At 48.3% G+C, this 26,456-nt stretch overlaps 1 protein-coding gene across 1 annotated transcript in view; it reads right to left on the bottom strand.

The window, feature by feature from the left end:
* GABBR2 (gamma-aminobutyric acid type B receptor subunit 2) overlaps positions 1–26,456 on the bottom strand; it is a 1,152,522-nt gene that overhangs the window by 74,642 nt on the left and 1,051,424 nt on the right. Inside the window, exon 16 of the mRNA XM_075314883.1 lies at positions 25,590–25,772. Within this exon, the coding sequence (XP_075170998.1) occupies positions 25,590–25,772 (183 nt within the window). The remainder of the gene's footprint in view (positions 1–25,589; positions 25,773–26,456) is intronic.

Below are 26,456 nucleotides of genomic sequence, written 5' to 3'. Positions count from 1 at the left end.
TCAAAATATGAAAAAAAGAAATAAACCACAAAAGTACTAATATCCCCTCATTTGCTCTATTGAAAAATAAACAATAATAAAAAAATACACATATTTGGTATTGTGGAGTTTAAAAATGTCTGATCTGTCTAAATATTAAATAAATTAATCCGATTGGTAAACAGCATAATGGAAAAAAATAAAAATACCAAAATTGCATTTTTTTGGCTGCCACATCAGTACAATAAAATGTAATAAGAAGAGATCAAAACATCGCAACTACCCAAATATTGTATCAGGAAAAATATCAGCCTAGGGTGCAAAAAATTAGCTACCCCAAACATGTTACAAGTCTTGGAAAATGACAACAAAAGGAAACATTTTACAAAGCTCTGAACTTTTGTTTCACCAATTAAATAAAATTTAAACTATACTTGGTATCTACGTTCTCGTCAGTTTTACCATCTAGTGAACATGGTAAAATAAAAAACCCAAAAAACAATTGTATAATTTCAATGCACTTGGAATTTTGTTTCCATTTTGTAGTACACTATATGGTGAAATGAATGGTTTCATTAAAAAATAAAACTTGTCTTGCAAAAAACAAGCCCTCATATGGATATGTTGATGGAAAAATAAAGCAGGCTTTACACGCAATTGCTAGCAATGTTGAGCGCGATAGCACCTGCTCCCGTCGTATGGCCGATATGTGGTGATCGCTGCCGTGGCAAACATTATCGCTACAGCAGCGTCACACGCACATACCTGCTCTGCGATGTCGCTGTGACCGGCGAACCGCCTCCTTTCTCAGGGGGCAGTTCATTCAGCATCACAGCAGCGTCACTGAACCGCCGCCCAATAGAAAAGGAGGGGTGGAGATGAGCAGCCGGAACATGCCGCCCACCTCCTTCCTTCGTCCTTTTCCGGTGGACGGAGGTAAGGTGATGGTTGTCGCTCCTGCGGTGTGATACACAGCGATGTGTGGTGCCAGAGAAGCGACGAACCACATCGCTACTGGGCAGAAAACAATATTTTGATTTAGAACGACCTCTCCATGACCATCGATTTTTCCCTCTTTTGCGATCATTTACAGTCACTCAGAGGAGTCACACGCTGCAATCTTGCTAACGAGTAGAGATGAGTGAACCGTTCGCGGTTCGGCTCGAGTTCAGTTCGCCGAACGGGCGTCTCATTCGAGTTCGGTTCGGCGAACGTTCGACGAACCGAACTCGAACCGCATAGGAAACAATAGGAGGCAATCACAAACACATAAAAACACATTATAAATGTACACATACAGTTAATAAACATTGCCATAACACTTACCGGTCCCCGCGATCCCTCCTGCACTCTGTCTCCGGCTGCTATTCCATCCGATGATCACTGAATCCTCCCGGTAACCAGCACTGCCAGCAGTGATGCAGGACCTATTGTGACGTTAAAAAATAGCCATGTGACCAGTCACGTGCCTGTTATCTCATTGGCTACAGACTGGTCACATGACTATGTCATGTAGGGCCTGTCATTGCATCTCTCTGTTACACGGTGCACGTTTGTGTATCGCCGTGTACCCGCGACATGCTCTAGCTCGACTCCCCGCTCTGCTTCCCCGTTCCCTTAAGGTACCGTCACACTAAGCGACGCTCCAGCGATCCCACCAGCAACCTGACCTGGCAGGGATCGCTGGAGCGTCGCTGCACGGGTTGCTGGTGAGCTGTCACACAGGCAGATCTCACCAGCAACCAGTGACCAGCCCCCAGCCAGCAGCACACGTGGAAGCGATGCTGCGCTTGGTAACTAAGGTAAATATCGGGTAACCAACCCGATATTTACCTTGGTTACCAGCGCACACCGCTTAGCGCTGGCTCCCTGCACTCCTAGTTACAGTACACAGCGGGTTAATTTAACCCGATGTGTAGTCTGGCTATGTGTGCAGGGGGCTGGCACTGGCAGCGTGAGAGTGGCAGACGCTGGTAACTACGATAAACATCGGGTAACCAAGGAAAGGGCTTCTGGGTTACCCGATGTTTACCGTAGTTACCAGTGTCCGCAGAAGCTGACTCCTGACCGGCTGACACAGCCGGTCAATCACGGAGATCACCGTTGCCATAGCAACGCGCTTGGTAGCGGTGACGGGGGCGTCCCGCTACCAGCACGCAGCGGCACCGGAATCACGTGATCGGAGCAGCATTGCTATGGCAACCCGTGCCACCGCTTACAGCCGGGAGCCTGTGGTCACTCTCACAGAGTGATTTCTGCACGGAGCACAGCGTCTTCCCCCATGCAGCTGTGCTGTCTGATGGAGCAGAGCTGCATGTGTTAAAGGGGAAAGAAGATAGAAGAGCAGGATCGTGGAGGGGTGACAGGGGGTAATAAAGATGGAGTCTCTAATGTGTCTGTGTATTTATTTCTACTAAAGTATTTTTTTCCCTGTGTGGTGGTTTTTTTTAACCCTTTATTGGAGATTCTTAATGGCCGGGTCAAACGTGCCTGACATTAAGAATCTCTGGCTTAATACTGGCTAGTAAAACAAAGCCAGTATTAACTCATGATTACCCAACAAGCCACCCGGCTCCAGGGCTGTTGGAAGAGTTGGATACAGCACAAGATGATGGCGCTTCTATGAGAGTGCCATTTTCTGGGGCGGCTGTGGACTGCAATTCGCAGCAGAGGGGCCCAGAAACCTCGGGCTAACCTGTGATGTGGATTCCAATCCCCAGCTGCCTAGTTGTACCCGGCTGGACACAAAAATGGGGCGAAGCCTACGTCGTTTTTTTTTTGTTTTGTTTTTTTTTAATTATTTCATAAAATTCATGAATTAATTAAAAAAAGGGCTTCCCTATATTTTTAGTTCCCAGCCGGGTACAAATAGGCAGCTGGGGGTTGGGGGTAGCCCGTACCTGCCTGCTGTACCTGGCTAGCATACAAAAATATGGCGAAGCGCACGTAATTTTTTGGGGATTTTTTTGGCAAAAAAAATAAAAAATGCTTCCCTGGATTTTCCACTGCCAGTGAAGGTAACACCAAGCAGTGGGGGTTAGCAGCCAGTAGCTGCTTGGAATACCCTTAGCTAGCAATACAAAAAATGCAGCGGGAGCCCATATATATTTTTTTTAATTATTTATTTAAATAACTAAAAACAAAAAGGGCTTCCCTGTATTTTGATTGCCTGACATGACAGTGCTGTAAAAATAAATCTTTAAAAAAAATGACGTAGCGCTCCGCGGTATTTTTGATTCTCAGTGCAGATAAAGCAGACAGCTACGGGTTGCCACCCCCATCTGCCTGGCGTTACCTTGGCTGGCAATCAAAATACAGGGAAGCCCATTATTTTTTTTTTATTTAAAAAATAGTTAAAAAAAAAATGATCTTGGGTCCCCCCATTTTTGATATCCAGCTAGGGTAAAGCAGACGGCTATAGCCTGAAAACCACAGCTGGCAACTTTACCGTGGTTGGGGATCCAATGTGGAGGTCACCCCAGGCTCTTTTTTTATAATTATTTTATAAATAATAATAATTACAAAAAAAAAGTAGGGTCCCCCCCAAATTGGATCACCAGCCAAGGTAAAGCGGACAGCTGTGGTTTGGTATTCTCAGGGTTTGAAGGTCCATTGTTATTGGGCCTTCACAGCCTAAAAATAGCAGGCCGCAGGCGCCCCAGAAGTGGCGCATGCACTAGATGCGCCAATCCTGGCGCTTCACCCCAGCTCATCCCGTGCCCTGGTGCAGTGGCAAACGGGGTAATAAATGGGGTTGATACTAGTTGTAAAGTCCCCTGACATCAAGCCCAGCAGTTTGTGATGTCATGGCGTCTATCAGATACCCGACATCATAAACTGTCAGTACTAACAAAAAAAATCGACAAAAAAAATGTATTTGAAAGAAAACTCCCCAAAACATTCCCTCTTTCACAAATTTATTGTAAGGAAAAAACGGGAACGTATCCCCCATTTTCTAGGAGTGCAGACCCTCCATGTGAGGAGTGTGGGTGCAATGAATCTGCACCCACTCTCCCCGGGTCCACAGCAGGAGAGTCCATGTCGTAACGGTTGCTACCAAAGCTGCAATGCCCTGCTCATGAGGTAAGGGCATGCCTAATCAGGAGAACTATTCTACATTTCCAAATATTGGTATTTGCTGATATTATTGCTATTCCACCTACTATATATTGGGGATAGGATCTTGGAGATGGAATACCCCTTTAAGGTCAGTTATCCAGCTGAATGAATACTAAACAACAGAGCTCGCTATTTAGACATGTTTTCTTGTGGTGTATAACGGACTCTCATGTTTGGTAGTCATTCAGCAGGGCAACTATAAAATCAAATGCCTCCATTTGGAAATGTAGTATATAGCTCTCCTGATCAACTATGTTCCTTACCTCATGAACAGGGCATTGCAGTAATAATAATAATTTATTCATTTATTTAGCGCTATTAATTCCATAGCGCTTTGAATACATTGCGAACACTGTCCCCATTGGGGCTCACAATCTAAATTCCCTATCTGTATGTCTTTGGAGTGTGGGAGGAAACCGGAGAACCCGGAGGAAACCCACGCAAACACGGGGAGAATATACAAACTCCTTGCAGATGGTGTCCTTGGTGGGAATTGAACCCAGGACTTCAGCGCTGCAAGACTGCTGTGCTAACCACTGAGCCACCACAAGACTGCAGTGCTAACCACTGAGCCACTGTGCCACCCATTTAGGTTACAGATGCATAACCACCACTCACTGTGTCTGAACACAGGAACTTGAGCTGACAGCCGTTCTGTGCATGCGGCAGCGTCTATTGTGAAGGAGAGGGCCGCGGGGGATCAACACTGCACAGGTACCGTGGGACACTGGGGAACACCGATGGGGTTATAGGGGGTGACCTGGCAGGGCCTGGGGAGGAATTTTCTGTCGCATGTGTCATGGCACATGCGACAGAAATCAGAGGAGTAGGGTGAATGCGGCCGGCGCGCTGCTGTGCGCGCGACCATCTTGGATTTCTGGGAGGGCATAGGGGGGGCACTTTGGCGACACCGGGGGACCGGAGGGGACCGGGTAGGAGATTTATCATGTTTGTTCATGCCAGATGGGAGATAAATAATTTTTTACCGACACTGTCATTTACTGTAACGTGATCATTGGTGTACGGTGTATACCTGTGATCACGTGAGCGGGGACCGGAAAAACCGTCCTGAATCAGGATCTCCAGGGTCTCAGCTAGCCCTGAAACCCCGGAGATTTTCTGACGCTGGGGGGCGCTATTCACTTATTTCTGCCTGCTGTTTATAAACGGCAGATCAGAATAAGGCTACATTAACACGACCGATCCATTTTTGCAGTCTGTAAAAAACAGTCCATTTTTTTTCACGGGTGCATCCGTGTGGCATCCGTTTCCGTTCCATAGACGGTCCATATGTCATCTGTTTGTCATCCGTGTGCCTTCCATTTGTGAGACTGTGACCGGGGTTATCTATGACGGCCGGTATGTCTCGCCCCGGTTGTGCTCACTCCATGATAGAAAGTAAATCCACTCTAGGGTTAATGCTGTTTCCCTACAGGCTGAAGGAAGGGTTAAATGGAAACAGGAACGAGGGGCAGGTGTGCCGGGTGTGAGGGAGTGATCACAACTCCCTGAGTCTCTGCTGGAGAGACATGTATATTGCTGTGGATTTTTGTTTGGACATTAAACACCGTGTGCTGTGAACCTATATGCCTGGATCCCGTGTCTTCTGCTGCGCAGCCGACCGCGCTACCTCACATATGGTGGAGAATCGGCGGGCATGCCAGCCCGGTGAGGTGTACTTCCTTTTCTGGTGATCCGGTAGCACATGTCCTGGATTCAAGCAGCTATACTACGGCCCAAACCCAGCGACGCCATGGAGGACATACTAAGGCATTTGGCTCAGGCTAATGCACAGCAGCAGCAGGCTAATGCACAACAACAAGAGGCTAATGCACAGCAACAACAGGTGAATACCCACCTGCTCCGGACGTTGGAGCAACAGCAGCAACAGCACCAGCAATCCTTGAAATTGCAGGAAAAAAGGCACCAAGAACAGATGGTTCTCCTGGCCAAGTCAATCCGTGCCGGACCGGCAGCAACAACCCCGGGACTGGGTGACGACGGCAGCGTCCGGAAAGCGGTGAGACAAGCGTTGCAAAAGATGACCCCGGGGGATGATGTGGAAGCGTTCCTGGCAGTGTTTGAGCGGGTGGCCGAGCGGGAAAAGCTGCCGACCCCCCAGTGGGCTGAGGTATTGTCGCCCTATCTGACGGGGGAACCCCAAAAAGCGTACCTGGACCTCGGTACCGAGGACGCCATTGACTATGTGACCCTGAAAGCCGAAATACTGGCTCGGTTGGGGGTGAATACCTATGTACGGGCTCAGCGGGTAAATCAGTGGTTCTATGAGGAAGCCAAACCCGTACGCTCCCAGGCCTATGACTTATTACATCTTGTAAAAAAGTGGTTGCAGCCTGACACTCTGAGCCCGGCGCAAATGGTGGAAAGGGTAGTAGTGGATCGTTTTGTGCGCACTTTACCCGTCACCGTTCAACGGTGGGTAGGACTGGGTGACCCGAGTACCCTGGACCAATTAGTGTCCCTGGTAGAGCGGCATGTGGCTACGCAGGACTTGATACGGGACACTGAGACTTTGCGTACCGCCCGTCGGTCCGGCCCCTCCAAGCCTAGGGCCAAGGACCCACCGCCGACACCGGTACAGGAGTCCGCTACCATCCTGGCTGAGGCCGCGCCCGCCGTTCCTGAGGTCCGGAAGGCCATGTACCCTAAACGACAACTTGTCAAGGGGGTTTCCTTCCCTATTAGATGTTGGCGGTGCCAGCGGGTGGGACATATGGAAGCCCAGTGTCCCCTGACCACGGAGCCCATGGATTGTGGGGTTACCCGGCGGGGTTCAATGTATGCTCAGGTGGTGTGTACCGCTGACCTGGTTCCCCCAGAGACTGAGCCCCACTTGTGCCAAATACAGGTGAATGGATGTCCGGTTACAGGATTGTTGGATTCCGGAAGCTTAGTGACCCTTGTGCGATCCACCTTGAGGGCTAAAGTAAAGGCCACAGGACGTACCGTGGGGGTGGTTTGCATACATGGGGACCGCCGAGACTATCCCACGGGGATTGTCACCATCACAGCACCTTGCGGTCAGGTGCAACATGAGGTGGGACTGCTTAACACTCTTCCTTATGACGTGATCCTAGGACGGGATCTGCCCTATTTTTGGACTTTATGGAAGGGAACCCCTAGGTCCCCTCCGATATTGGTCAGTCCGGGGCCTGAGCCCTACAATCCTGAATCCGGGACACCTGCCGTAGGGGTCCCCATGATAGGGACAGAATGTGAACCCGATAGGTCGCCCCTAGAGGTATTGGCAGGAGAGGCTGAGACGGTCGAGCCCATCCCGGACTTGGAGGCATCCCCGGATGCGTTTGGGACAGCCCAACTCCAGGACCCTACGTTAATACATGCCCGGAATAGGGTGTTAGTAATTGACGGGGTGGCCCAGCTGCCCGGTGCCCAGGTAAGGTACCCCCATTTCGCTCTTAAACAGGATTTACTCTACCGGGTAGATGAAATACGGGGCGTGGGGGTGGAGCAGTTGGTGGTGCCCCAGCCGTATCGCCGGCGGGTCCTCGACTTGGCTCATAAACATCTGATGAGTGGCCACCTAGGGGTCAAGAAAACGCAGGAGCGAATATTGCAAAGGTTCTATTGGCCCGGGGTCTTTGGGGAGGTAAAACGGTTCTGCGAAACCTGCCCGGAGTGTCAGCTTACCGCACCACTGGTCCAATTTCGCAGTCCGTTGGTGCCGTTACCCATTATAGAAGTCCCTTTTGAACGGATAGGGATGGATCTGGTGGGGCCCCTCGTAAAGTCTGCTCGAGGGCACCAACACATCCTAGTGATCGTTGACTATGCCACCCGGTATCCAGAGGCGATACCTCTCAGACATACTGCGGCGAAGCTTATAGCTCGGGAGTTGTTTTCTGTGTTCTGCCGGGTGGGGTTGCCCAAGGAGATCCTTACGGATCAGGGGACCCCATTCATGTCTAAAGTGACCAAAGAACTATGCCGGCTACTCCAGATCAAGCAGTTGCGTACGTCTGTGTATCATCCTCAGACGGATGGGTTAGTAGAACGATTCAATAAAACCCTGAAAACCATGCTAAAAAGGGTGATCTCCAAAGACGGGAAGGACTGGGATATGATGCTTCCCTATTTGATGTTTGCCATCCGAGAGGTGCCACAGGCATCCACGGGGTTTTCGCCTTTTGAATTGTTATACGGGCGACATCCCCGGGGATTGTTGGACCTGGCAAAGGAAACATGGGAGCAAGAGCCCACCCCCCATAAAAGTGTGATTGAACACATTTTAGGAATGCAGAACCGCATAAGCGCGGTCATGCCAATTGTGAAGGAGCATTTACAGGAGGCTCAGGCCGCGCAAAGCGGCCGCTATAATAGACAAGCCACCGTGCGGACCTTTAAACCCGGGGATCGGGTGTTGGTATTAATCCCCACGGCGGAGAGTAAATTCCTGGCTCAGTGGCAAGGCCCCTACGAGATAAAGGAAAAAGTCGGGGTGGTCAACTATAAAGTATTGCAGCCCGGTAGGCGGAAACCTGAACAAATATACCATGTCAACCTATTAAAACCGTGGCAGGAACGGGAAAGCCTGATGGTTGAGTTTCCCCCATCTCCCTCCTCTTCGGGTCGTTCACTCCCGGCTTCAGCGACCTCCGGAGAGGACGAACCGGAAGTAAGGATCGGAGAAGCCCTCACCAAGCAACAGAGGCGAGAGGCCAGACGGCTGGTTCAGCAGAACCCCGATGTCTTCTCCGAGTTGCCGGGTAGGACCAGTCTGATACGACATGACATTGTCACCGAGCCCCACCTGAAGGTACGCCTGAAGTCATACCGCGTGCCGGAGGCTCGAAGACAAGCCATATCAGAAGAAGTGAAGACAATGCTACGCCTGGGGGTCATCGAAAAATCCCGGAGTGAATGGGCTAGTCCCATTGTCCTAATACCAAAACCCGATGGCTCCTTAAGGTTCTGCAATGACTTCCGGAGATTGAACGAAATATCCAAGTTCGATCTCTACCCCATGCCCCGGGTGGATGAGCTGATTGATAGGCTGGGACAGGCGCGATATTTTACCACGCTCGACCTGACCAAGGGGTACTGGCAGGTGCCACTGACGGAGTCCGCCAAGGAGAAAACCGCTTTTGTTACGCCGGAGGGTCTCTTCCACTATGTTGTCTTGCCTTTTGGGTTACATGGCGCTCCGGCCACGTTCCAGAGGTTGATGGACTTAGTGCTGGAACCCCACCAGGCGTATGCATCAGCGTACCTTGATGACATCATTATTTACAGCCCCGATTGGCAGACCCACTTGGAACAGGTACAAGCGGTGGTGGACGCGCTTCGAACAGCCGGATTGACAGCCAATCCCAAGAAATGTGCGTTGGGACTCACGGAAGCCCGCTACTTGGGCTACATGATAGGCCAAGGAGTGATAAAGCCCCAAATTAACAAGGTTGAGGCGATCCAGAAGTGGCCTAGACCCCTGACCACAAAGCAGGTTAGGGCCTTCCTGGGTATCGTGGGGTACTACAGGAGGTTTGTAAGAGATTTTGCGGGACTATCAGCCCCCTTGACGGACCTTCTCAAAGGCAAGAAGTCCGTCATGGTGCGCTGGACTCCGCAGGCCGAGGACTCCTTCCGGGCCCTGAAGGGGGTCCTGTGCGGACAACCCGTTCTGGTCAACCCTGATTTCCGGAAGGAGTTCATAGTACAGACTGACGCCTCTGAGGTCGGCCTGGGGGCAGTGCTGTCTCAGGTGGTTCAGGGGGAGGAACACCCCGTCACCTTCTTGAGTAGGAAGCTCACCCCTCCCGAGCGGAATTATAGCGTAGTGGAGAAGGAGTGCCTGGCGATTAAATGGGCCTTGGAGTCCCTACGCTATTACCTGCTGGGACGGCAGTTTCGCCTGGTGACTGATCACTCTCCGCTGGTCTGGATGAGGTCCGCCAAGGAACGGAATGCCCGGGTTACCCGGTGGTTCCTTTCTCTGCAGAACTTCCGGTTTACGGTTGAACACCGGGCCGGTAGGTTGCAGGTCAACGCCGATGCCTTGTCCCGCGGCCCGTGTTTGATGGCGGGAGTTCAACCCCGCACGCTTGAACTGAGGGGGGGGGTATGTGAGACTGTGACCGGGGTTATCTATGACGGCCGGTATGTCTCGCCCCGGTTGTGCTCACTCCATGATAGAAAGTAAATCCACTCTAGGGTTAATGCTGTTTCCCTACAGGCTGAAGGAAGGGTTAAATGGAAACAGGAACGAGGGGCAGGTGTGCCGGGTGTGAGGGAGTGATCACAACTCCCTGAGTCTCTGCTGGAGAGACATGTATATTGCTGTGGATTTTTGTTTGGACATTAAACACCGTGTGCTGTGAACCTATATGCCTGGATCCCGTGTCTTCTGCTGCGCAGCCGACCGCGCTACCTCACACATTTTTTTTGCGTACTGCAAAAGAACTGAAGGAGGGAAAATACATAAATTTACCCAGGATCCATAGCTTCAACCTACATGAGGCGGTCACATGTTCACTCCAGTGCCATTTTCTACTGCTTTTCACAGCATAGAGCGCTCTGGTGATTTTCCTGTGCTTGTACACTTCATATCAGTCTTTTCTGTCATTATAATGGCAGAAAGACACATAATTTCCCACTCTCCTGCATTTTGTAATTTTGCACCCTTTGGTGCCTTTCATGTGGCACTAAGGGGTGCTTAGCTTTGTATTTAGCCAAAAAAATGAAAAAAAAAAATGACGTAGGGTTCCCCCTATTTTTGTAGCCAGCTAGGGTAAAGCAGACGGCTGCAGCCTACAGACCACAGCTGGCAGCTTCACCTTGGCTGGTAATCCAAAACTGAGGCACCCCACGCTGTTATTTTAAATTAAATAAATAATTGAAAAAAAAACCACGTAGGGGTCCCCCCAAAATTGGATCACCAGCCAAGGTAAAGCAGACAGCTGGGGTCTGATATTCTCAGACTAGGGAGGTCCATGGTTATTGGACTCTCCCCAGCCTAAAAATAGCAGGCCGCAGCCGCCCCAGAAGTGGCGCATCCATTAGATGCGCCAATCCTGGTGCTTCGCCCCAGCTCATCCCGTGCCCTGGTGCGGTGGCAAACGGGGTAATATATGGGGATAATACCAGATGTGTAATGTCACCTGGCATCAAGCTCTGGGGTTCGTGAGGTCAGGTGTCTATCAGATACCCGACATCACCAACCCAGTCAGTAATAAAAAAAAATAGACGACAAACACATTTTTATTTGAAATAACACTCCCCAATACATTCTCTGTTTAACCAATTTATTAGAAAGAAAAACAAATCCAGGTCTGGTGTAATCCAAGGGGTTGCCATGACGATCCACACTGTCACAGTCAATGAAGAGCAGGATGTTCCCCATTGGCTGGGAGAGCAGTGCAGTGACCTGAGCTAACATCAATGGGTCAGCCCAGGTCACTGCAGGGGATGACAAGTGCTGCTGTCAGTGAGGAACATTACCTGCGCTGATCTCCTGCACACTGACTTCAATCATCTTCACAGCCAAGTATCGCGAGCGGCCCGTGACGTCACCGCTAGTCAGTCTCGGGTCGGAAGCGAGAGAAGGTGATGTGACAAGCGGCGGCCATGGAGGACAGTGACAGCGCTGAGGTTGGGACTTCATCACCGCAGGTAAGCCGAGCGGGACCATGTGTGCAGAGTGCCAGGTGGGTGTAGCCTAGTGGGGTAATGTGTGCAGAGTGCCAGGTGGGCGGAGCCTAGCGGGGTAATGTGTGCAGAGTGCCAGGTGGGCGGAGCCTAGCAGTGCTATGTGTGGAGAGTGCCAGGTGGGCGGAGCCTAGCGGGGTAATGTGTGCAGAGTGCCAGGTGGGCGGAGCCTAGCAGTGTCATGTGTGCAGAGTGCCAGGTGGACGGAGCCTAGCGGGGTAATGTGTGCAGAGTGTCAGGTGGGCGGAGCCTAGCGGGACCATGTGTGCAGAGTGCCAGGTGGGCGGAGCCTAGCGTGGTAATGTGTGCAGAGTGCCAGGTGGGCGGAGCCTAGCGGGGTAATGTGTGCAGAGTGCCAGGTGGGCGGAGCCTAGCGGGGTAATGTGTGCAGAGTGTCAGGTGGGCAGAGCCTAGCAGCACCATGTGTGCAGAGTGCCAGGTGGGCGGAGCCTAGCGGGACCATGTGTGCAGAGTGCCAGGTGGGCGGAGCCATGTGTGCTGGCAGCGGAGTGCGAAGTGGGTGGAGCCTAGCGGGGTCATGTGGCGCTGAGGACGTCAGTGTCGTGGACTGCATAGCTGGGGACAGGTGAGTGTGAGTGTGTGTGTGTGTATGTATGTGTACATGCCGCGTGCAGGAGGGGGCGGAAGTGTCGGCTTCCTGCACACGTAACTAGTAGTGATGAGCGAGTATGCTTGTTACTACTCGGTACTCGCACGAGTATCACTGTACTCGGGCTACTCGGCGGGGACCGAGTAATCTCGCGATACTCGTGCTGTACTCGTGGTCTTCATCCCTGCATGTTGGCGCTCTTTTGAGAGCCAGCCCTCATGCAGGGATTGGCTGGCAGACCACTGCAATGCCACAGCCCTGTTAGTTGTGGAATTGCAGTGATTGGCCGGCCCGCACAGCGTGACCGAGCCTTTATACCGGCGGGCGCGCTGTGCTCTGCTCACAGCCATCCAGACAGTCAGTGCAGGGAGAGTGTTGCTGCTTCAGGGAAAGGTTTGCGGCCCTTTATAGTTAGTTCCGGAGCAGGGCTGCAAACAGTGTGACCAGAAGTCCTTCTCAGGACATACAATAAGTTGTATACAGGCAGGCAGGGAATAGCCAGGTCGGAGTACAGTAGCAGAGTCCTTCTCAGGACTATTGTTGCTATATACAGGCAGGGTATATCCAGGTCAGAATACAGGCTAGTGACCAGAAGAGTCCTTGTCAGGACTATTGTAGCAGTATACAGGCAGGCAGGTAGGCAGGGTATATAGCCATTCCTAGTGGTGACCGTATACCAGCCTTCATCATATCTGGGGCTGGTGTACACAGTCTAAAACAGTCCAGATAGTGTCAGACTTCTCAGTAATTGTCGCTCCTAAAAACCTGTTAGGTTCTTAGTGCGTCCGTGCTTGCATTTAAAAACCGCACGTGTGTGCCTGTCGGTGGCAGCGTACAGGTGCACGATTGTGCGTTTTTCATAAACTATTATATAACGCACAAGTGTAGTGTATAATACACGTCAGTCAGCAGTGGCTGATACTGTCAGACTTCTCAGTAATTGTCGCTCCTAAAAACCTGTTAGGTTCTTATTGCGTCCGTGCTTGCATTTAAAAACCGCACGTGTGTGCCTGTCGGTGGCAGCGTACAGGTGCACGATTTGCACAAACTATTATATAACGCACAAGTGTAGTGTATAATACACGTCAGTCAGCAGTGGCTGATAGTGTCAGACTTCTCAGTAATTGTCGCTCCTAAAAACCAGTTAGGTTCTTATTGCGTCCGTGCTTGCATTTAAAAACCGCACGTATGTGCCTGTCGGTGGCAGCGTCAGGCTCCATATTGTCCCTGGAAAGAGATGTGCATGAGGGCCTCAAAACATTGTTCCCATTGCAAAGGAGCGGGTCTCCTGTCGTTGTAATGCCCATTCTGAAAGAATGGGCGAAAAAATTTACCACTGGGGGTATACCTGAAACAACGACCTAACTCTTGTAACGGTCATCATGGTGGCGCATGAGGAGAAGGAGGAGCAGTCCAGCGATTAGCCAAAGTCTAGAAGTGTGTTACCATGGGTGAGTGGAGGTACATGGCAAATTCCCGTTACAAACTTTAAATTCCGCTGTCATTTGCTGGTGGTGTGGTGAAGTCTGGCCCAATCCAACCCTTGTTCATCTTGATCAGAGTCAGCCTGTCAACATTTACAGTTGACAGGTGGGTGCGTTTATCTGTAATGATTCCACCTGCGGCATTAAAAACACGCTCTGACAAAACGCTAGCGGCAGGGCAGGCCAGGACTTCCAAGGCGTAGAGAGCCAATTCATGCCACGTGTCCAGCTTGGATACCCATTAATTGTAAGGCACAGAGGAATGTCGGAGTACAGTTGTTTGATCTGCAAGGAACTCCTTGAGCATCTGGGCAAACTAAGGATTTCTTGTGGCACTACCCCGCACCTCAGGGGCTGTGGTATGTGAGGGGCTGAGAAAACTGTCCCACATCTTAAAGACTGTTCCCCTACCTCTGGCGGATTGGACTTGTGCCCCTCTCGGCTGTACGCCTTGGTTGTCCACTGATTCCTGACCTATGCCGCTAGCGTTTTGTGAGGGGAATGCTGTGCCTACTTCCGTGACTATGGCCTTCTGGAACTGCTGCATTTTGCCTGACCTCTCCGCCTCGGGAATAAGAGACATAAAGTTCTCCTTTTAGCGTGGGTCTAACAGTGTTACCAACCAGTAATGATTGTCGGCCAAGATGTTCTTAACGCGAGGGTCACGAGACAGGCAGCTTACCATAAAGTCAGCCATGTGCGCCAGACTCTTAACAGCCAGGACTTCAGTAGCCTGACCAACACGATGACTGAACATGCTGTCCTCCTCCTCCTCCTCCTCCTCCTCATCATCTACCCTGTCCTCTGGCCAGCCACGCTGAACCAAGGATATGACTGCATGTCATATCCTCAATTTGGCCAGAGAGTTGCTCCGTGTCTTCATCCTCCTCCTCGTCATAGTCCTCCACTGCACGTTGTGATGAGACGAGGCTGGGCTGTGTGTTATCACCCACACCCACTACTGTTTCTTGCTCAAACTCATCGCGCTCCGCCTGCAATGCATCATGGTTGTTTTTTGAGCAGAGACCATTTTAGAAGGCAGAGAAGCGGTATGGTGACGCTAATAATGTCGTCATCGCCGCTCACCATCTTGGTGGAGTCCTCAAAGTTTTGGCGGATGGTACATAGGTCGGACATCCATCTCCACTCCTCAGGTGTTATGTGTGGAGTTTGACCCATTTCCCGACGGCTTAGGTGATGCAGGTACTCAACAACTGCCCTCTTCTGCTCACATATCCTGACCAACATGTGCAGAGTTGAATTCCAACGCGTGGGGACATCACACACCAGTCTGTGAGCCGGAAGATGCAAATGGCGCTGAAAGCCGGCAAGGCTGGCTGAAGCAGTAGGTGACTTTCGAAAATGTGCAGACAGGCGGCAAACGTTTACCAGCAGATCAGACAGCTCTGGGTATGACTTTAGAAACCGCTGAACCACGAGGTTGAGCACATGGGCCACGCATGGAACATGTGTCAGCTGGCCTCGCCTCAAAGCCGCCACCAGGTTCCGGCCATTGTCACACACAACCTTTCCTGGCTTTAGGTTCAGAGGTGTGAGCCAGTGATCTGCCTGCTGTTTCAGAGCTGTCCACACCTCTTCTGCATTGTGGGGTTTGTCACCTATGCAGATTAGCTTCAGCACAGCCTGTTGCCGCTTCGCCGAGGCAGTTCTGCAGTGCTTCTGTGTCGCCCTGGAAAAGCCAGGGGCCACAGAGCACAACACTTACACACCCCACACTCCCTGCAGGCATATCACAGTCAAAACACAAAATCTTTGTTGCCTTCCCCAGGGGCTGTTGTCCACACCAGGGGGTGGAGCCAGGCGGTTGGTCTCCACCCACCAAGGAGGAGGGAAAACACAGGCAGTGAGAGTTAAGCTAAGGAAGTGGAAGGAGGAAAGTAGTAGAGAGGAGAAAAGTGACAGCAAAGAGCCTGAAGTTGGTCCGGGTGTGTGGCCCGGACAGGACAGCAAGGTTGGCAGGATGTGGTGACCGTCTGCAGTGGAGGCCGATTGGAGTCTTCCGTAAGGACCGTGGACGGGTGGTGACCCGGCCGTACCGGACCGGTATACAAAGAGAAGCCAGCACCATTGGCAGGGGCCTTTCGGATCCCAGCAAGTCTTGGTGTCGCCGTGAATTTGCCAAATCCGTTAGTGAAGGGGACCTCAGGGTTTCCAAACAGCCAAGTCCCGATAGAAGGCAACCGTCCAACCGTGAAGGGGAGACACCGCCACCGCCAAGGGCAACCGTCTCCCAGGGCCAGCGCCTGTGGGCAAAAGGGGCTCCTCCGGCCCATATCCAGGTCGGGGAGCGGGTTACCGGTGGGAAACCATCACTACCAACACTGAACTTAGGTGCAGGGAGAGACAGTCATCACTAACCTGCAGGGAGGAACAACCGCAGCCGTCCGAGGGACCCGTCCATCCAGCCACTTGTTTTACCGTGAACTGTGTCATCATCATTGGGCTGAGTGAGTACCTCCGTGCCGTGCGGCACAGCGCTGCCCCTGCGACCCTGCACCTCATCAGGCCCCGCAACCCGCCTGTCATCCATCTCTACCCCATCACCGGGCCCCGGGACAACCAACCCCCCTACCCACGGAGGGGAGAAATAACAACAAAGCTGCTCCCTGTCACAGGCTCCCGGGATCCCCGTCCAGAGCAGCGGTGGTGTCCACACAATCACCACAACCGTGGGTGGCGTCACGGACAATATCCCCAAAACCCAAACGACCCCTTTTCACTCACGGGCGATGAGCGCCGCTCGAGTCCCCGGGATCCGGCCATCGCTCGAGCCACCGAGCAGCAGCAGCCGTAGAGCAGCGGCAGCCGGACCCGAGCAGTGGGAGAGCGCAGCGTCCCCTCCTCCGCCCGCGAGACTTCCAGCTTGGGACTGGTGTGGAGGGAAAAGTGGATGAGGATGCGCAGGAGGAGGAGGCTGAGGAGCATGACATTCCGGAGCTGTAGAGTGTGGGTGAAACCCTGACTGAGGTAGGGCCTGCAAAACTTGGTGTGTGAAGGACGTGTTCCGTCCCTTGCTCAGACTGGGTCCCAGCTTCCACAATATTAACCCAGTGTGACGTCAACGAGATGTAGCGGCCTTGCCCACATGCACTTGTCCACGTGTCTGTGGTTAGGTGGACTTTGGCTGAAACAGCGTTGTTCAGGGCACGTGTGATGTTTTGTGACACGTGGTTATGCAATGCGGGGATGGCACACCGGGAGAAATAGTGGCGGCTGGGGACCGAGTAACGTGGGACAGCTGCCACCATCAGGTCGCGGAATGCTTCTGTCTCAACCAGCCTAAAAGGCAACATTTCCAGCGCAAGCAGTCGCAAAATGTTAGCATTTAGAAGTGTGGCATGTGGGGCGTTGGCAGTGTATTTGCGCCTGCGTTCAAAGGTTTGCTGAATGGATAACTGAACGCTGCGCTGGGACAAGGACGTGCTTGATAATGGTGTTATTTCTGCGTGGGCAACTGCAGGTGCAGGGCCAGAGGAGGCTTGTTCGCGGGCAGCATGGACAGGGGATTGGCTCGCATGCACAACAAGCGAAGACGTAGCAGTGACATCAGCAAGCACTGCTCCTCGACTCTGTTGTACATCCCACAAAGTCGGGTGCTTGGCTGACATGTGCCTGATCATGCTGGTGGTGGTCAGGCTGCTAGTTTTGGTACCCCTGCTGATGCTGGCACGGCAGGTGTTGCAAATGGCCTTTTTAGAATCATCTGGAGCCAACTTAAAAAACTGCCAGACTCGGGAAGACCTAACATTTGTACAGGCACCTTGTGTCGTGTTGTTCCGGGGAACAGTTGCCTGACGTCTGCCTGGGGCCACCACCCTGCTTCTTACTGCCTGTTGGGATGCTACGCCTCCCTCCCCCTGTGCACTGCTGTCCTCGCTCTGCATATCCTCCTGCCAGGTTGGGTCAGTTACTGGATCATCCACCACGTCGTCTTCTTCTTCCGCACCCTGCTCCTCCTGATTTCCTGACAATTGTGTCTCATCATCGTCCACCCCTTGTTGAGACACGTTGCCAACTTCGTGAGAACGTGGCTGCTCAAATATTTGGGCATCTGTACATACAATCTCGTCATGGCCCACTTCAACAGGAGCTGGCGAGAGGCCAGAATGTGTGAATGGAAACGTGAACGAACAGCTCTTCCGAGTGTCCAAGTGTGGGATAAGTAATGTCCGTGGACGTGTACTCGGCCTGGTGGTAGGAAGGAGGATCAGGTTCTGAAATGTGCGGTGCAGTATCACGGCTACTGACACTTGACCGTGTGGAAGACAGAGTGTTTGTGGTGGTGCCAATCTGACTGGAAGCATTATCCGCTATCCAACTAACAACCTGTTGACACTGGTCTTGGTTCAAGAGTGGTGTACTGCTGCGGTCCCCAAGAATTTGGGACAGGACGTGCGAGCGAGTAGATGTGGCCCTTTGTTGTGGCGAAATTAGAGCTTGCACACGACCTCGGTCTCTGCCTGCACCACCATAACGTCCACTTCCTTGTTCGTTGACAACGCCCTTGCGCATTTTGCAATGCTGTGCTGATGTGTATTCACTAGACTTGTGCGTTATATCCAAGTTTTTGCAAAACGCACACAAGTGCAGCGGAAAGCTGCCACCAACAGGCACACACGTGTGGTTTTTAAATGCAAGCACGGAGGCACTAAGAACCTAACAGGTCTCTATCCAGGGACAACGTGGAGCCTCCCAATTTTTGGCTGCCCTGCCAAAGGGCTATACTACAATAGACCCACTTCCTTACAATAGGCACTTCAGGTTTACAGGCCCTCATGCACGTCTCTATCCAGGGACAACGTGGAGCCTCCCAATTTTTGGCTGCCCTGCCAAAAGGTTAACCTACAATAGACCCACTTCCTTACAATAGGCACTTCAGGTTTACAGGCCCTCATGCACGTCTCTATCCAGGGACAACGTGGAGCCTCCCAATTTTTGGCTGCCCTGCCAAAGGGCTATACTACAATAGACCCACTTCCTTACAATAGGCACTTCAGGTTTACAGGCCCTCATGCACGTCTCTATCCAGGGACAACGTGGAGCCTCCCAATTTTTGGCTGCCCTGCCTAAGGGCTATACTACAATAGACCCACTTCCTTACAATGGGCACTTCAGGTTTACAGGCCATCATGCATGTCTCTATCCAGGGACAACCTGGAGCCTCCCAATTTTTGGCTGCCCTGCCTAAGGGCTATACTACAATAGACCCACTTCCTTACAATGGGCACTTCAGGTTTACAGGCCATCATGCACGTCTCTATCCAGGGACAACGTGGAGCCTCCCAATTTTTGGCTGCCCTGCCTAAGGGCTATACTACAATAGACCCACTTCCTTACAATGGGCACTTCAGGTTTACAGGCCATCATGCACGTCTCTATCCAGGGACAACGTGGAGCCTCCCAATTTTTGGCTGCCCTGCCTAAGGGTTATACTACAATAGACCCACTTCCTTACAATGGGCACTTCAGGTTTACAGGCCCTCATGCACGTCTGTATGCAGGGGCATTGGTGAACCTCACAATTTTGGACTGCCCTGGCAAAGGAAAATACTACAAAGACTCACTTCCTCAAAATGGGCACATTAGACTCAGAGGCCTTTATGTACGTCTCTTCTCAGGGACATCGGAGTGCCACACAATGTTTTACGTAAAATCTTTCATGTATTAATATCAAAAAGTAACATACATTAGCTCTATCTCACTATTGGGTATGTGCCCTTAACATTTCCGCCATGAAAATTCATTTTGGTGTCATTTTTGAAGGTTTTCTGGTGAGTCCGTAAAAATGGCGTAAAACGCGGACAAAATTGTTCACAGCTGTGACTTTTGAGTGATAAATGCTTCAAGGGGTCTTCCCCATGCTGTTGCCATGTCATTTGAGCACTCTTCTGAGACTTTTGTGCCATTTTTAGGGTTTCTACATGCTGCCGGGGGTCATTTCACAAAAATACTCGGGTCTCCCATAGGATAACATTGGGCTCGGTGCTCGGGCCGAGTACACGAGTATCTTGGGATGCTCGGCCCGAGCCTCGAGCACCCGAGCTTTTTAGTACTCGCTCATCACTAGTAACTAGGATAAATATCGGTTACTAACCAAAGCGCTTTGCTTGGATACCCGATGTTTATCTTGGTTACCAGCTTCTGGCAGGCTGCCAGCGATGGCTCCCTGCACACTGTAGCTGTAAAAAGCCCTGCTTTTTGCTGCTAGAACCGTTCTCGAACGTAACTAGAACTATCGAACTTTAGCAAAAAAGCTCGAGTTCTAGTTCGATCTAGAACACCCCCCAAAATTACTCGAACCGCGAACTGGAGAACCTCGAACCGCGAACCGTGCTCAACTCTACTAACGAGGCTGGATGTGCGTCACAACCACCGTGACCCCGATGATATCTCCTTAGCGATATCGCAGCATGTAAAGCCCCCTTAAGAGTTATTGCCTTTGGAAACTGGAGAGGAAAAAACAAAAACGGAATAGATGCCATAGAGAGATCACCTGTGACTCCTAGAGTCCTATGGTCACGTACAGGGTCTCTAATTCATATTACCAGACTAGTTCCATCCTCATATACTGACATAGTGGAGGACATTGCATGGAGGAACTTGCCTTGTTGTCATGTTGCCATTCTCTCCCAAGAGGGAGATCCTTCTCCGTTATATTAGTGGTCTTGCTGCACAATTTTCATAGAAGAAGTCAATTTTACATTATTCTGCTGATGTATTGTTAAGATCTTTATTAAGCTCTTGTGCTGGAGCCTTTTGCCAAGTTGCAGAGTTAAAATACTGTAGGACTTTGATTTCCCTTGCTGACAGGTATGTGTGTTCAATAATGCATGACACTGCATTCTTTAAGTTCCTGTAAGAGGTGTCATCAGTAGTTTCTATCAAACCAAGTTCTGCATGATTACCTCACCACTAACATGCCATCAGGACCAGCAGGAGCTGTTTTATACAGAATATTTTCGACTTATACTTAACTTCTGCAGAGCTGTAAGCCTGACAGATAAATCCTGAGTACATATAAATGTGCTTTCCTCCTGACAGCTTGGTTAACCTGTTCAACATTAATGTTCCAGTCGCCTTCAACACAATGAAATTTACTAATGTTCTTATCTGCTTATGTAGATGAATAAATTTAGACTCACAAGTAAAAAAACATATATCAAAGAATATTTGCCCGTACTATTAAGGAGCCCTGAGCTCCCTATTCTCCTCATAATTTCATAATTTCCCGTTTTTGATTTTTTTTCGGGATGAATATACATATTATTATAAATATTTAATGAGGTCTTCCTTACCTAATCTTCAAACTGCTACTTTCTAGCTCAAGTAGTTCCATTGGCTGTAAGTATAGCTATCAGTGATGCTCCTCTTTGATTCTCTTTACCCACCACTCTAGATTATCCGCACTCGTTACCATCTCTGATTTTATTAGCAAGTCATTTTCTGCATCTCTCTGTCTCAGGGCTTATTCAGACATCAGTCGTTCTCATAGAAGTTCTATTTTTGTTTTTCACAGATAGAATTCATACCTATTATTCACTATGGAGTACAGTGGAACCTTGGTTTACGAGAACAATCCGTTCTGGGAGTGTGCTTGTAAACCAAGTTACTCACCTAGCAAAGCAAAATTTCTCATAGGAAATAATGTAAGCTCAGACAATTCGTTCCACAACTTGTTCAATGTCCCATCCTGGTCCCCTATTGTGCCATTCCACACATGCACAATCACACACAAACACACACAAACACGCACAAACACGCACAAACACGCATGCACACACATATTATGCTCACGTTACCTTTCGTTCCATCTCTGGCCTCCCGGTTCTTGTAGTTCGCCGGTACAGGATGTGTATCGGGTAATCATCGCGACGATGGAGGAACGTCCGCTGCCATAGCGCTGATGTCAAAAGCAGAAGCCGCTTGACTCTGATTGGCCAGTGCGCTGCCTTTGAGATGTAACTGACAGCGGAAGTTCCTCCATCGTTGTGATGGTTACCTGATACACATCCTGTACTGGCGAACTACAAGAACCATGAGGCTGGCGAAGGAACGGAAGGTAAGGTGAGCATAATATGTGCGCGTGTGTGCGTGTTTGTGCGTGTTTATGCGTGTTTGTGTGTGCTTGTGCGGACTGCAAGAGCGGGTCAGAGCGAAGTTACAGTACAGAACTGGAAGTGTGTGCTGTGAGTATTTGCTCATATATCAAAGCTTCCTTGTAAAATGATCTCCAAGTTTATACAGTGGATTGTGGTATAGCATCAAACTACTTACCCTATCAACATTTTTTCTTGGTGATAGTATAATTACATACGCAGAATATCAAACTAGTTATTAGCCAACATTACTGGAAACTTTCGCAATCCAATGAGTATTTCACAACCTGTGCTCACTCATATAGTTTGCGAGCACACATGCCTCTATTACTCAATTGTAAATTAAGTTCTCCACAGAACTTATTGAGTGCCCCAAAGACTTCATCATATTTATCCTCCTACTTCCCATTATGGTTTTAGAGATTTTCACTTCATTGATTCCCATACACATATAGTGAACCTACCCTGTTGTGTTTGGAAAAACAATTAGTAGTTCTCCTCAAATTATTTTGTTCCTTTTCTGCTCATGCCTTCTATTCTACACAATATGTCAATATACTTGTATGGTTGCAGGATTCACATGGCTACAAGTTTAAAGTCTACTTGCTCAAGTCATAAATGGCATTTCATCAATGATAATTTCTGAATTAATCTGTTTGTACATACTGATACATTGGAGCCTTTTACACTTGGCACCCATGATTATCATATACACACCCTCTTAGTCTTCAGGATGTTGACATAATCCATACTTGATGTTTACTTCTGGGCTTTAATTCACAGCTGTCTTTTATTTCAGGACTTTTTGTCACCATATTATTTTCCTGTTTTCCTTTCTTTACTACTTTCACTCCACAAAATGGGTTGAAATCTTTATGTTTTGAATGATACGTTTAAAGATTGTTTGGCCCTTCCATGGGAATTCTTTTTGCTGAAATTTTCAAAATTTTGACACCAGAAGCTGAAAATAAAATACTGATATATATATATAGTAATTATAATTACTATATATTACTATATATAATTATCTTCAAACATTTTTGCACATTATTTCAGTTTCTGGTATTTTCATAGGACTCAGTCACCATCACACCTTAGAGCAAGATTCTCAGTGTGTGAGATGTAATAATACAGCTTTGATCTACTTGTCTAATCTCCTGCATGAATGACTTTGGGGGAGGGGTAGTACAGCTGAGTTTAGTTGTGTCACATTGCAAACCCTTCTGTTAATGCTCCTTTTAAAGCATGGTCATTTCTGCCTCTGCAACATTTACTTGCTCTGCAGTGAGAACAGAACTCTCATTAAGGAGTAACTTGCTGAACTGCTCATTTGTAGATATAATGAATGATCCCCTGCACTGATATTAGAGACTGAGAACAACATACATAAGTGTGATATTAATTGTCAAAATTAGTCTGCTCGTACTGCCAAAATGGAGCTATGACGTAAAATAAATTGTTGAGAGTAATAATAACTTCGGCACACAGAGATAGTTGCAAAAAGCATAGAGTCCACTTTAATAAATGTCCAATATATACATAGAAGGACAAACCAACGTTTCAGCTTATATTCAGCATTTATCAAGGTTTGTCACAAAAGCATATTAATGTGAGCAAAAAAATCATATGGGTACAGAAGAGGGCTTTCTATGCTGCCATATTTTCTTACTGTGCATGTATCTACCTACCTACCAATTATTTCTTTCTTATTTCCTTTATGGCAATGGTTGAATAATTAAAGTTGAAAAGTTAAGTATATTGTGGCACAAATGTGTAGTAAAATAAAAATTCACAATAGAGGGGATAGTATACAATAGTATAAAACATACTATAGCAGCCTGTAACAGCTGCAGAAACACTAACTGTCTGGTCAGTAGTAGTAAAAAATTCAGAACACAATTGGCCTCTGTTGCTTCAGCAAGTGTATTAGTGGGAAGGAATCAGAAGGAGTTATGCAATATAGCACATCACTCAGTCACAGCAGGATGATGTTACTTCTCAAAGCGACACCATCAGTTTGAGGTTGTTCATTAAAGAATAGCCTTTCTGACCACAAATGACTCTAAGAGAGAATTTTTTTTACTTATTTTTACATTTTAAAAATACATGAAAGATTTGTCAGGACGCTATGTGGTTCAATGGGTGTTGGTTACTACCAGGTTACCATCTGTTTCTATGGTGAGGTCACTTTGACATGACTAAGGCAGTGTTAAATAGCTTGAAAAGAGTTGAATACAGTCCCATGAGACGTCGGTGTTACACATTTATTTTTTTTTAGGAGAACTAGAGGCTTTTTAGTATTGTAATATGCTGTAAATCAGTTTTTGGGGAAATTTCTAATTCCAGCATGCAAAACTTTTTTGTGGGCAACGTAACCAAAAATTGATCACAAGACTAAATAATATAAATATGTATATGTTATACACTAGCAAGAACAGTAGCACTGATTGTGAACTGTATAATTTAGAGGGATGATGATTACATTTATGACCCACCGCAATCAAGGCGGAGTCACAGAATTTCAAAAAGGGGGCAGGTCACTCAATAATCAGTGGACCTGTAGAAGAAACAGAGGAGGCAGGCAAAGGAGCGGAGGAGAAGAAGAAGAAGAAGAAGAAGAAGAAGAAGAAGAAGAAGAAGAAGAAGAAAAAGAAAAACCTACCCCCAAGTCCAGCTCCATGCATAAGCATGAAAACTTTAGCGGAAGATTATTCAGCAACCAAATATCGGATTTATTTACTGCTGGTATCCATTTAATCAGTATCACAGCGCCATTATGGCCATGTATTTACTTTATAGGGCTAAATCCTGCTGACAGGTTCTCTTTAAAGATGCCACATCATACAATCAAAGCTATTGCTGACCTCATTAAGGTGCTGTAACATGGTTACTGTACTTAGATTGAAAAAATACAATCTTTCTCAGGGCAATTGTTAATCATTTAACACTAAATTATTTATGAGTCTCATTATTTATAATTAGATAAACATCTAGCCCGTTTTTTCATCCTCTTAAATGTGTTTTCTGAATTTTACACTTTAAACTTTTCCATAGTTTGACTATTGTTTCATTATTATATCTGCGTTATAACTGTGGTATAGTGTTGAGTGTTGATGAATGGTGCCTATCTGGAAGCTAAGTATATATATTTACATTTTATGCAGAACCATTGAGCTATTAATTAGTAAGGGGTTGGCCAGTAGTGGACAACCATTTAAATTTAACAGAATGGTCGCTGATATACGGACAATTGGACAGATCTGTCCATCAGCCTTCTCCAATTCAGCTTCCTCATGTGCAGAATTTTTCAATTGGCTGATGGACAGGTTTTGAGAATAAAAGTGCTGTGTATGGGAGTAAAGTTGCATATGGTTGTCATTTTTGACAAAGAAGATCAGCTATGAACCCGTAAGTGTCACAAAATCAACTACTTTACCCTTTTAAGTTTTTGTGTAGCCCCAAACCGAAATTCACATATGTTTTATTTTTATTTTCGGGAGATCATGATATGTATTATATATGGCAACCACAACAGCTCTTATGAAACAGATTAGCTCCTACATCTAAAAGGTCCTGCAACTTTGAAGCTGAAAGTACCTCTGTGATTTTCATCCGTAATCGATGATTTTCTGACTGCAGTCCTTCTAGTCGGGATGTGCTGGCTTGATTTACACTGGTGACTGATGTTGATGTCTTTGAATCTTCTTTTTTCTGATTGTGTGTGAACTGAAACCTTCTGGTCTGAGTTGCTGCATCAGGGTTTGTCCTTAGGGTTATTAACTATAAAAATAAAACAATATTTTATAATGTTGTAATAGAATCTACAGTACAGAATTCAGTACTGACCAATCTTTCTTAACAGGCAGGTGTAACATTAGACTGGCAATTTAGGTCACTTTTGTCCTCCGCAATGCATATGTAATGTGCTCAATGGATGAAAGCAGGATTAAATATTTATACAAATAAACACTTCAATTATGCATTAATAACTGCAACAAGTTATTGTTTGCTGGAATTTTTGTGATTTTTCTTTTGTTATGGAAATGTACAGTGTGACCAAACGTTTTGTATTTTTTTTAAAAATGTGATTACTTTTGTCTGGTTGCTGTAAGGCCATTTTCCCGAATGATTTTAGTAAACCGGAAGCAATGGTTGTCAGTGCTAAGGATGAAAATCATGTTTGACATTGTTTTATCCCTTTATGTGCTCAGATGAATCTAAGTTCAATCTGTTTGGTAGTGATGGCAAGCACTATATATACTGCAATATTGTCACGTCCCCACCGGAGTCCGCTCCTGCGACTTCTGCTCCGATCACCAGACGCCGCCATGTTCCCACCATGGATAGTGATGGGAGAGGAGTCGGTGCCCGAGGTTCTGTGGAGCACAGGCTCCGCTCAACCACTAGGCTGGGTTTCCCTGGAACCTGCAGTCCCACTGGCTGACTGTAGGTGGCGTGTGTCTC

This window comes from Anomaloglossus baeobatrachus, chromosome 6, assembly GCF_048569485.1.
Source record: "Anomaloglossus baeobatrachus isolate aAnoBae1 chromosome 6, aAnoBae1.hap1, whole genome shotgun sequence".
NCBI lineage: Eukaryota > Metazoa > Chordata > Amphibia > Anura > Aromobatidae > Anomaloglossus > Anomaloglossus baeobatrachus.
Note: the sequence above shows the minus strand (reverse complement) of the source record. Positions and strands in the feature narration are given on the sequence as shown.